This window comes from Pleurodeles waltl, chromosome 8, assembly GCF_031143425.1.
Source record: "Pleurodeles waltl isolate 20211129_DDA chromosome 8, aPleWal1.hap1.20221129, whole genome shotgun sequence".
NCBI lineage: Eukaryota > Metazoa > Chordata > Amphibia > Caudata > Salamandridae > Pleurodeles > Pleurodeles waltl.
This window is the reverse complement of record NC_090447.1, coordinates 254,354,650-254,367,448: the sequence shown is the minus strand read 5'-3', so window position 1 is coordinate 254,367,448 and position 12,799 is coordinate 254,354,650. Positions and strand designations below refer to the sequence as shown.

Sequence of the window (12,799 nt, the reverse complement as noted above, 5' to 3'; positions counted from 1 at the left end):
TCTGAAGTAAAAGGCTGTACCTACTTAAAGGTGAAATATTTAAAAATTAATGGAGTTCGTTTTTTGAAGATACTACATCTACCATGATGCAATGGGGCAGATTAATTGCTGGGATGTCAGGCAGGTGCGCTCCTAACTGTTTGTGACTTTAAAGGCTCCCTTGAGCTACTGGGCTGACGAGCTCTGGAGCAGGCACCAGCATGCCAGGAAAGAGGTACTGAAACCGGGGGATTTATGGCAGCATTCCCAGCACCCCGCAAATATGTTCTCTGCTGAAGAAGGGACTAACCCAGAAACACATGTGTCCAGAGATGCACAGTAAAGGCTGTACCTACTTAAAGGTGAAATATTTAAAAATTAATGGAGTTCGTTTTTTGAAGATACTACATCTACCATGATGCAATGGGGCAGATTAATTGCTGGGATGTCAGGCAGGTGCGCTCCTAACTGTTTGTGACTTTAAAGGCTCCCTTGAGCTACTGGGCTGACGAGCTCTGGAGCAGGCACCAGCATGCCAGGAAAGAGGTACTGAAACCGGGGGATTTATGGCAGCATTCCCAGCACCCCGCAAATATGTTCTCTGCTGAAGAAGGGACTAACCCAGAAACACATGTGTCCAGAGATGCACAGTAAAGGCTGTACCTACTTAAAGGTGAAATATTTAAAAATTAATGGAGTTCGTTTTTTGAAGATACTACATCTACCATGATGCAATGGGGCAGATTAATTGCTGGGATGTCAGGCAGGTGCGCTCCTAACTGTTTGTGACTTTAAAGGCTCCCTTGAGCTACTGGGCTGACGAGCTCTGGAGCAGGCACCAGCATGCCAGGAAAGAGGTACTGAAACCGGGGGATTTATGGCAGCATTCCCAGCACCCCGCAAATATGTTCTCTGCTGAAGAAGGGACTAACCCAGAAACACATGTGTCCAAAGATGCACAGTAAAGGCTGTACCTACTTAAAGGTGAAATATTTAAAAATTAATGGAGTTCGTTTTTTGAAGATACTACATCTACCATGATGCAATGGGGCAGATTAATTGCTGGGATGTCAGGCAGGTGCGCTCCTAACTGTTTGTGACTTTAAAGGCTCCCTTGAGCTACTGGGCTGACGAGCTCTGGAGCAGGCACCAGCATGCCAGGAAAGAGGTACTGAAACCGGGGGATTTATGGCAGCATTCCCAGCACCCCGCAAATATGTTCTCTGCTGAAGAAGGGACTAACCCAGAAACACATGTGTCCAGAGATGCACAGTAAAGGCTGTACCTACTTAAAGGTGAAATATTTAAAAATTAATGGAGTTCGTTTTTTGAAGATACTACATCTACCATGATGCAATGGGGCAGATTAATTGCTGGGATGTCAGGCAGGTGCGCTCCTAACTGTTTGTGACTACATTTCTGAAGTAGTTATTCCCAAAGCTTACTTTTTACCTCATTTGTTCCTGTGAGCAGCACCTATTTTATCAGTTGATCTCGCAACGCCCCCTTCCCCACCTCCCCCCAAAAAATGCTTGTGTTGTTGCTGGCAGATCGTAGATCGGCAGAACTTGGGTTCAGTTGCTGATTCTGCCTCACAGTGACTGGCGTTTGACTTTTACCAGATAATCCTTGTGTGAAGGACCGTCTAAGGGGTCTCCACTATCATAAATTGAGAACCATCCGAATTTCGTGGGCTTTCCTCCATTACAGCTTATTCTGCTGCCTCTTCCTTTGTCTCCACCTTACTCTTCATTGGCTATGGCTATTGGCCCTAATTCTGCAATAAGGTCCACATGCTATATTATAGCAGAAACCCAGCAATACTGATGTACCTCAGTGTCCTCTGGAAGCAATGGCACGAGCACTCAATTGAAGTTGGCATCCTCTTCCCTACTGCACTCTGGATTAGTGTCTGAGGTGTATTGCCTGTGCCAACTTCAGTATTAGACGATAGTATTTGGTTTGTTGGAGGGGTTACCTTGTTAACACGTGACCTTGGAAGGGGTGCCAGAATTCAAGCTTGCACCTGAGCTTTGCATAGCAGTGTCCCCCAGAGTGAACAGCCCGCTCTGTCCTAAGTTGTGGTATTTTTCAGAGACTTGTCTGTTTTGCAGATATGCTCATCTCCAGTCTGGTCTCCACTTACTCTGAAAACATTAGTGTGTTTGTGCCGGCTGCCAGCTGAAGCGTTGTATGCGTGGTCTGCGTTCGGTTCCTCGCCCGTGATTTTCTTTTGCTTAAATTTTATATTGACAATTCGTCTTTAACATATCCCTCTTTTTTTATTTTTCTATTCATTCAACACAGATATTCATGATGAAATACACTCTATTGCCATTTTGTCTCTGCTATGCCCAGGCTGTGATATCCTGGTGCTCTGTGCTGCTGCTTCTATTGTGGCGCTGCTGCAATGGATGTGTGATGTAATTTTACAATAGATTATCAGAATAGCTGATCTTCATACTGCACCAGAACTACCACAATTTTCCTTCTTGATTTAGTAAATGAAAACCTGTTAATTGTATTGAAAAACATTTGGATCTTTGGCGATTACTTTCTCCCCCCTTCCCTGCAGCATTGGTTCACTGAACTTCCTCCCGTGCTAACCTTCGAGCTCTCCCGGTTTGAGTTTAATCAGGCCCTGGGAAGACCGGAGAAGATCCACCACAAGCTAGAGTTCCCTTCTCTTCTCTACATGGACAGGTAGGATGTCAACAATGTCCCGTTCCTTTAATATGACTTTGGCAATACCGTGTAATACTTTAGGATTCTTTGATCCCAACAGGTACATGCACAGGAATCGAGAAATCACTCGAATTAAACGGGAGGAAATTAAGCGGCTGAAGGACCAGCTCACAGTCTTACACCAGAGACTTGAACGGTAAATAAGAATACTGTTTCATTTGCAGTATGTTGTATGTAGTAATAACAAAACTCAGTAACACAAGAAGTTATATTTGGTTGTTTCCTATTCTGTTCCCTTTTCCTGGTTCCTGCTCTTCCCTTCTATCTACTCTTCTTTCTTTGCTTCCTTACACTCCTTCAGCTGTTATGCAGCAGTTCCACCACAACATAGCATTTTCTCTTTCAGCTACTTTTACTCTTTACAGTATGTTATTTCTGTTTGTTATGTGTTACTTCTGTTTCTTTAAATCTACGGGTAACAAACAGTGCATTTCTTACTGGGTCCACCTCTTGGTAACTCACAAAATGCTCGCTTACCAACCCACCAGCCTGCTTTTTTTTTGTCAGCCGCGCTTTAGTATGGCCTTTCCCAAACTTTGGATGATCTCCCACAGCATTGGAGTAGCATCTCTCATTTTAGGGCTTTAATGAGTGTTTTGTTTTTGTTTTCATCTCTTGTTCTCCCACACACGGCTAGGCCTTTCTATTTTTCATCTTTAGCTCTTAATTGGTTTGTTTTTTACTTCTTTGATACTGCTTTCTTTGTTTTACTCTGTAGTTTCAAGAGATGTCCGTGTTGGTGTGCTTAATAAATAATACAACAATGATATGGCAAAGGTTTCTTTAACTTCTCATTGCTTTTTTTTTTTTTTTGTAATAAACTCTGAGCGTTCGTTTTACTTCCCAGATAGCTCAGTACAATTGTTGAGCAAATTTGCAATCTACGTCCTCATCTTGAGTCTGGAGTTCTACTCATTGCGATGCACAATAGATGGTGCAATTTTTTTCCTTAGGTGGAACTCAGCCTTTCAAAAATGTTACCACATTGTTATATTTAGTCATCACCACAGGCGATCTGTTGCTGGTTCTGCATCTGACCATTGAACTGTAATCCTACATTCTGCCCACAAACCACTTGTATCCACTATATCAAAGAATCCATTGAAATCAACCCATAACACTTTTGAAATCTAAACCAATCTCTCGACTTGTGTGTACCACTGCATTGGGCTTTCTCTCAGTTTAGGAAAATTGTTCTTAAACAATGCAAGGTCTCCCCTACTTCAAGGGACCTGTGCATACCCTCCACCTGGAATCTCCCTTAAATAGTATGTTCTAGGTATCCTTTTTTCCTGAACATACTGTTTATTTTCTTTTCCCCTCTGCCTATTCTACCTTTTTGCCTTTTCTTCTCATGTTTTTAAGACCATTTGTTTTCAAATTTGTCAAACTCACTCCATTTGCGTACGGATTTTATTAATTCAGTAAGATGAATTCGCATTGCTAAAGAACACTTTATCAATTGATTCATCATCTAATTGCACACTGAAACGTCTCTGTAATGGTACACTTTTAGAAAAATTAACCTCATAGGTTTGCCAATTCAGTCAATCTGTCATAAACAGTTGTAGTTTTTCTTTGCACAAATAAACAATTATTTTTCTTGATATTGGTTTATGTGCTCAAGATTCAAACATCCTCTGATAATTTCTTCTAAGTCAACTTTCAATTTAGGCACATTTAAAGATCTCTCCTTTTTAGGAGCTGGGCTGGTATCTGAACTTGAACTGGTACTGGATCTTTCTTCATCCTCAACTTTCTCACAGTTTCTAGCAGCTTCTTCAAACAAAGGAGGAAATAAACCACCTTCTAAATTAAATTCAGTTTGTATTGAGAAAACAAATCTCCTTCCTTCTCCTAGTGCTTGAATAGTCTGTGATGGTGTCCATACTCCAATCTGTGAATTTTATGATGTCTGGATTGCTCCAGCATTTTCATTCTTTGCAGGAATCAATGCTCATTGAAGTCAAAGGATCTTTGGACCCTGTATGGGATGCGGTAGAACTGTACAAAAAAAAGTCAATACAAATCAATCAAATGACACATTATGACCTATGTTGCCACTCAAGAAAACTCCAGTCAGGAGTAAAGTTAAGATGTATTGCAAACTTATACTCAGTCATGTAGACAGTTCGCAAGACAAAATTATAAAGGTACAAAATTACCAAGGGTTGACCAAGTTGACCAAATAAGTTGAAGCGGACTAACACAAGTAGAGTTGAGCATTCAACAAAGACAACACAAAACACCAAACAAAATAATTTGGTGTACGGAGAATAAACATTGCTCAGTTTTAATAAGCATTAAGGCAGTTCAAATCATCAATGTTCAGTTTGGCTGGGTACAGGCAAACTCTACAGTTTAGCCAATCAGGGGAGAACATATGTGGGGCGGAACACATGCAGGCACAAGACAAAAAGAATAAAACAGAATTTGGAAAAAGGTCATCAATCTCTGGCAACCAGTTACTAACTAAGATGAGATAAAAATAGGTAAAAAGAGAAAGTGTCAGCATGTCAGAAGCTCATTCAAGAGTCTTCTGTAAGGGTTAGAAAGAAAATAAGTCTCAGCAAGGCATTTAAAAGGAGCAAAGGCAGAGAGGAAGATACCACTACAAGGGGTTTAGCACGTGGGACAAAAGATTATCCTTGGGTCTCCAAGGAATCTGCATGGGTTCTACAGGCATCTGGTCAAAGCCCCGCTGGGCAATCGCATATTAAAGTTCACACAACAATCTGATTCGTCAGGGAAGCAATTCATTTGACATTGAAAGGGCAATATCCATAAAAACATCTTCAGGTTTTCCCAAGTCTGTCATGAGAACAGCGTTCATCCATGTAGCTCCATACAAGATTGAAACACACGTTTAAATTTCTAGTCCACAGTCCAGGATATTCTACATCCAAGGTGGGATTCTACTCTGTGTAAAACAATAGGCGCCTATTACCAAACTAATCTTCTCATGGGAACGAAGTCTGAAAGAAAGATACAGGTTAGTAAGATGACGTAACATTTTCTGCACAGTCACGAGGTACAGGGCCTAGCAGGCCTCACTTAGGCTAATGCAAGTGAATTATTATAGCACCTTTTTGCATTGAATAAAACACATTTTAATGCATAAAATATAAATTCTACATTAATAATTATCCATTAGCATTCATGTTACAGTAACTTTAAATGAAATGACTCTTAATACAGTTCAGTCAGTATAACTACATTTCTCAATTTTTACACACACTTAAAACATTAAGTATTAGAAATTCAATAAAGTTTCAACGCAGACTTAGTTACGAGTCTAAATTATAACATGCTATCACTTTAGTCCTTCAAACATTGAATTAAACTTCAATACCACTTATGTCTAAGATAACAGTCTAAACAGAGGCACACTAAAATGGCTTCTCAGTGCATCACTCTACAGTCAAACTATTAGTACTTTGGTTAACATAATGCATAAACTGTCACATGTGGATGATCTCTGTGACATGAGGGACAGCACTGAATTTCTGCTACATCAGGACCAACCCATTTACTAATATTCCTCCAGTTGTTTCCTGAACCACTGTAGCTGGAGCATGAATAATCTGTGCTGACACTGTTTGTGGTGTATTCATTTCAGTAACCTGTGCTGGAGTTGTAACCACATTAACAGGAGCATCTGCTCGTGTCACTGTTTGAGTTGTACTCATTGGTGCTGAATCAGTTGCTACTGCTGTCTGAGCGATAGGCTGTGTAAAAGTCAGTTGAGTTATTATTGTCTGTGGTGGAGTCGGCTGAGTTAATTTGCAGGCTATATTGCTTGCATCAGATTAGTAATTAGGGAAACACCTAGATCTATTGGAGCTGTAGCTATGGTCACCTAATTTACGAATTGAGCTTCATCATTTGGCATAGTATCCACACATTGTGGCGGACATGTATCCAAGAGTTCATCTAATATGTCATCACCCAAATCAGTATCCAAGTCAAATTTTGTTTGTTTTCACATCTTTATCTCCCTTAATCTTTTTCCTTACAGGTTTTTCAGATCTTTTGTAAATACGGGATATAATCTAGTACCTTCCACTATACCCTTCTTCCATGCATGTTCTTGTTCATCCCAACCTGCATAATTTCTCATCGCTTTTAGTTCATTTTTTAAATATTTATCTGTTCTTAATTTGTGCCATCTTCTCCCATGCACTAAGTGCTTCAAATTGTGTAGGTCTAGAAAGTGGCTTCATTTCATGTTATACTTCTTGTAATCTGCCAATAATCCCTAATTGACCTGTCCCCCCATCTAAGAAAACCCAATGCCCTTTCTTTTCCAGTGATCTTGCACTACTGATGATGCCAAACGCATATATGCAACCGTTTTTCAATCATCATTTGAGATATTCTGGCATTGCCTCAGTAAGTGCTTCTTCATCCTCCCTAATTGAAACCATATCATCACCTCTCATTAGACTCATTAAAGCTTGCATATTTCAAATTTACTTCAGCAAATCACAATGCAGCTTAGTAATTAAATTAACCAATAATTTTGGAACTTTTGCAGAGATTCAACCAAGCACAGTGTGGCGTAACACCAGTGGACTAACACCAGAGCAGCACAATATGATGCAACAACTCACTCCTTGCAGCGGTTCACCCTCCTTTTCAGTTTTCCCCCACTGAACGAACAAATGAGAAATCTGATAACTAAGCAATATAAAATGACTTCGATCTTTGTCTGCTTCTCCTAAAAATAAAAAACAATAGCACAAATCAACAACTGCACTATGTAGTACACCTTCCGATTCCTAATCAAGAAAATTTCTCAACTCCCAATGGTGTGTTCTCAACCTGCAGGAAATCACCTAATTAGTCTTGTCACCTTGTGCATCATATTTTACAAGCACCATAAAATAAGTACAATTACAGCAGATTATGATGTCCCTATATGTGTGTAAAGTCAATGACATCTCACGACCTGCACTTCTCCTAGTAGACATGAATACCTTGTATTTCTCTATATATCTTTATCTCAGTCCCGTGATCTTAGACTATTTCTTAGTCCGATAAATTCTTTGACAAAGCACATAAAACAAACACCTTAGCAATTGTAAGTCAAAACATCTTAAAAACATTTTCAATACAAATCACAATATGCAGTATTTCGATGCCTCACCCTAGTAATACTCTGCCCCGTCTATTTCACCAGTTCTTCAACCACAGAAACGGCCCCTCATCTTTCCTCGCAGCTGGGTTCTGGGCACTTGGGCTTTATCTAAATTTGGGCACTTTTTAATTATCACAGCTTATTTCCCTTATTATACTTATCTTACTTCTGCTCCCATCTTTTTGGGAGTGGCCAGAGAATCCTAAATGTATAAAATACTCCGCAGCTCTTAGACACCCAGGAGGGGAACTTTTGAATGGGCTACAAATAAAAGCTGCAATTTACAACAACAATTTATCAAATATTCTTTGAGGAGTCAATAATGAGTTTTTTCTTTAGTAGATTTTAAAGTTTTATCATGAGGGTTAAATCTTTTCTTTTAGTCAATTAAAGTTTACAGAAAATTGCATAAAGCGTGTCCCACAATCTATCCCTATTTTAGTATTCTAAATCAGTAAGAGTATATAATGTTAGTCAGAAATAGCCTACCGAACAATGTTTCAAGAGGCAGTCTAGCCAGCGAAGCTATTAGAGTACTCATAAAGAATAGTATAACAGACACTAATAGAGAATAGTCTAGGCAGAAAGCAAAAGTCTAAGTCTTGCAGAGAGAATTCATCTAAATACGAGTGTGTGAAAGCTAAGAGCTTCTGTGTATGCTGCCAGTTATCAATATATGTTCCCTGGGACACTTTTGTAACACAATACAGTGACACATATTTTAGTACAAATGCTTCATCCAAGATATTAGACAGCCAATTATAAGTGACAAAAATCGTGAAACGAAATCAGCGTCCGTAGAGGTGGTAACTTCTAACAAAGACAGTAGTACTGCAAAATAAATGTAATAACATTTCTATATAAGTTGTAATTCTAAAATATCTTCCCACTCGTCTTGATCTTTGAAAGACAAGACACTCATATAAATGTTGTGCACAAATAGCCTTGGTCATACTTGTTCTCATACATCTCCACACTAAATGATCTCCATAAAGAAGCACGTTTTAGATTAGTTTAGCAAATTTTGAAATTCCAATTCAGGTTAAGCAGCTAAAAAGAATAAAATAATATAGCTTTCTTTGTTAGTATAGGAAGTTTGTGTCATGCAAAAGTTACGATAGAAACGTTTCTGCTGATTTGAAGTTTGTTTGGAATTTGTTAACGTTAGCAAATGAACCAAGTCAAGCAAATAAGGGTCATGCAAGGTTTAGAAAGGAAAGTGCACTTTTAAAATGCAGCTTTTGGTTAGGCCTAGGTTTTACTCGTATGGGTCATTAATTAAATGGATTTTTTTTTTTAACATATCAATTTTTGAAATTGAGGAATGATAATACATATAGAAAGAGAAAAAAAACCAAAAAAAGTACCAATAAAACGCTTCCACCCTCTGAATCCCCGTCCTTCTGCCCACCTATTGCCATACATAGTGTAAGTGATGCATTAATCGTCGCACCCCTGTGTATTCCGCTCCCCTTCCTGCAATGCCTGAAGTTCTTCATCATTTAGGTGGTTATTGGACCGGCCGGTCCTAACGTTATACCCCTATAGTTAGCCCATTGCTTCCAGATTTTGGAATGTTTTGGGGGCAGCCCCTTGCCTTGTGCACTGCAATCTCCAATCCCATCCAGTGGTCATCCCCTTCTTCCACACCACCAGCGACGGAAGAATCGCTGCCCTCCACTCTCTAGCAATATCTATTTTAGCCAAGGTCAGTCCCAGATAAAGCAGGGACAATTTGCATCTATTCCCACTTAAATCATCTGTGAGGCGAAGGAGCACAAGATTCGGGTCTTTCGGAATCAGTTAAGATAGAACCCCACCCAGGCATGTCAGCATCCCTGCTAGAATCTCTATAATTCAGGACAACTTCAATCTGCATGGAGAAACATGCCCTCTTCTGCACCACAGCAAAGACAGGCTGGGGAGGCAATCACTCCCATGTGCCAAAGGCAGTGATGTGTAAAGTAGACCCTGTGGAGAGGTATTTGAATTGGATCATCTGGAGCCTTGCTGCGTTGGCCACCTCTTGTTGCGTCCCCTGAACTTCTGTCCAATCTTTGTTGTCCATCTTCCCCACCATATTCTTCCCATGCTGCGTGCAGGGCACCAAAGTTGTCCGGTTGATTAGAGAAAGGAGTTTAGTAAATTTTCGTGACTTTATGGTCACCCATGAGAAGCATGCCCTCCAAGAGATTAAATTTGGGAAGCGTGGACCGAGTGGATACATATGGGGTCAGCGCTTGGTGGAGCTGGAGTTACCTATAGGATTAACTTTGATGGAGTTGATAGTCTTTAAGGACCTTATCTTGCATAACATCACCCAGGGTGGAGATCCCAATAAGGTCCCACTTCCGGAATCCCTATGTGTTGACCATCTGTGGAAGCACTCTTCTGTGCCATAGTGGCATCTTCTCCATCTCTGTCCGACTAACCCATGCTCCACAGTGACGCCCCCCATAGGTTGAACACCACTCTCTTCGCCAGGGAAAGACCCTCACCCCGCCACCGCTGTATAAGTATGCAATTAGTGAGGAGACCGTGTTGGCCATTTGTCTAATGCATATGCCATCTCCCCTGCACATCATACCACCAGTCATTAATGAACAGTAGGTAAGATGCCATGTAGTATGACTCCGCGTCTGCAGCAGCAATACCTCCCCAGTAGGTAGAGTGATAACATTTGCCAAAGGAAACTCTGGGCTCATTTTCTCCAATAGGAATGCATTCAGGATAGAGTTCAATTTGCAGAACCACCACCATGGAATGTCATAGGGGACATTCTGCAACTGGTAACGTAATATGAACTGGGACACCATCTTGAAGATTCCAGATCAAAGTCAGCGGGAGCACCAACCAGATCTTTAAGGAGCCAACAGCTGCTCCACATTGGCTGTCCCATGCCACTGTCTCGTTTGGTGATAAAATAATTCCCAGGTATCTGAACCCAGATGCCCACCGTAATCCCCTGGAGCTATAGCCGATTGCAAACACTGTGAACTTTGATGCGTTAGTATATAGGCCAGAGGTCTCTCCAAATATATACGTGATTTGCGGTATTCTAGGGCCTGAGGTGTCCGGTGTCGTAAGAAAAAGAGGACGTCATCGTCGTACAACGCTATCTTGTTCAACAGACCCTCCCCCCCACTCAAAGCCCTGTACTCGGTCGTCCATTCTCACCCATACAGCCAGTAACTTAATGGCAAGAGCAAAGAGGGGGAATGGTCGGGGGCAGCTGGCAGAGGACAAACTTGCAGTGAAATGTGCTCGACCAGGCCCTGTCCTCCTGCACTGATGCCAGTAATTTGAGGTAAGAGAAAAACCGTGGACCAAAGTTGAGATGCTGGAGGAGAAGAAACCAGTACTCCCAACTTACGAAGTCAGAGACCTTCTCAATGTCTGCTAGGAGGATAACAGCCGGTCAGTCAGTCAGTCAGTGCATTGTATACATGCCAGCTATTGTGTTGAGTTGCCCGGCAGGGCATAAACCCTTTCTTCATTGGGTGGACCAAATCTGGAATATGAGTTAACAGCTTGTTTGCTAGTGCTTTTGGCAAAACCTGCACTTCTAGGTTAAGCAGAGAAATTGGACGATGCGGCAACAAGTCATCCATTGGTTGGCCCAGCTTAGGGAAACACAGCGATCTCAGCATGGTGACAGTCTGGTGGCAGGATGGCCTCAGCCACCACGGACAGGACCACTCCATGCAGGTGATCATGAAGTTTGGGCATGTATAAGTTAAATAACTTGCGGAGGAACCCATTGGTTCCAGGGGCTTTACCTATGTTCATTGTGACGCGCTCAAGGAGAGTTACTCCCCTGTAGACATGGCGTCCATCGATTCGTGGGCAGCTGGGGAGTGTGTCCTAAGTGTAAATGCCCACACAAACTTCTGTGTCTGGGTCTACACCTCCCTCGTGGCATAGACACCGTCAAAATGGGAGGCAAAGCTATGTGCTATCACTCTGTGCCGGTGAGCAGTACACCTGATGCATCTTTTATCAGAGGGCAAGGGAGGTGACGTGGAGATTGCCTGACATAGTTGATGAAGTATCTGGCTTGTTTTATTCCCCCTCCCCCCAATTGATACATACAGCTCTGGGAGTCCAGCCATGTTAACCCTGCCTCATTCAATAGGGTCTTATGATATTGCTTTTGCACCAAATCAAGCTTTCTGCGTGCAGTGTGGGCATTCGATCAGCGGCTCAACATGTCTAGCTTTGTCATCTGGGTCTGAATGTCTGCCACTTCGTGCATCTTGCACCACAGTGCAGTTGGTAATGTCTGCCTTCCCTCAGTAGCGTGGATTTCAGTGCTTCCCATTATGCCTGAGGAGATGTCCCTGTGCTTACGTTGTGAGTAAAGTAATCGCCAGTGGAGCTTTCCGTAGGTCTGCAATAGTCTGGGCCCTGAAGGTGCTATGTCGATAGATGCCACCAAAATACTGGGCGCTGTATTTTGTGGATATGAGAGCATGGAACTAGAAAGTAGTCAAGCCGAGAGTCCGAACTGCTGGCAGCCAAGAAGAAGGTGTAACCTCTGACGGATGTCTGATGTGCTCTACATCTGTTAGACCCAGTGCTGATATACAGGAGGGCAAATATTTTGCCCCAGTCTCTGAAGGCTGTCCCTGCTGGCGTCACCAATCAACTTCCAGGGCCACCACTCCGTTCCAGTCACCCCCTATCACTGTAAGTCCGTCGGGCAGGTCACCCCAGAGCCCTGTCATTAGCTCTGTAATGGAATATCCGAGGGGGATAGGGGCATACACACTTAGCAGCGTAAGGGATTCTCCATGGAGTGGGCCTGTGACATCTGTTTTATGGCCATATTTGTCTGACCAAGTCTTGAGATGCTGAAATGGAACTGTCAGCTTGATCAGCACAACCGTGGCTCTGGAGCCCTATTGGACCCTCGAATATTAAATCTGTGTGTAC

General features: G+C 42.0%; 1 protein-coding gene across 5 annotated transcripts in view; it reads left to right on the top strand.

Moving 5' to 3' along the window:
• Positions 1 to 12,799, top strand: part of USP25 (ubiquitin specific peptidase 25) — a 465,144-nt gene that overhangs the window by 170,591 nt on the left and 281,754 nt on the right. For all 5 annotated transcript variants that reach the window (XM_069204108.1, XM_069204107.1, XM_069204111.1 and 2 more), the window contains 2 exons: positions 2,555 to 2,682; positions 2,765 to 2,860. In XM_069204108.1, the coding sequence (XP_069060209.1) occupies positions 2,555 to 2,682; positions 2,765 to 2,860 (224 nt within the window). The remainder of the gene's footprint in view (positions 1 to 2,554; positions 2,683 to 2,764; positions 2,861 to 12,799) is intronic.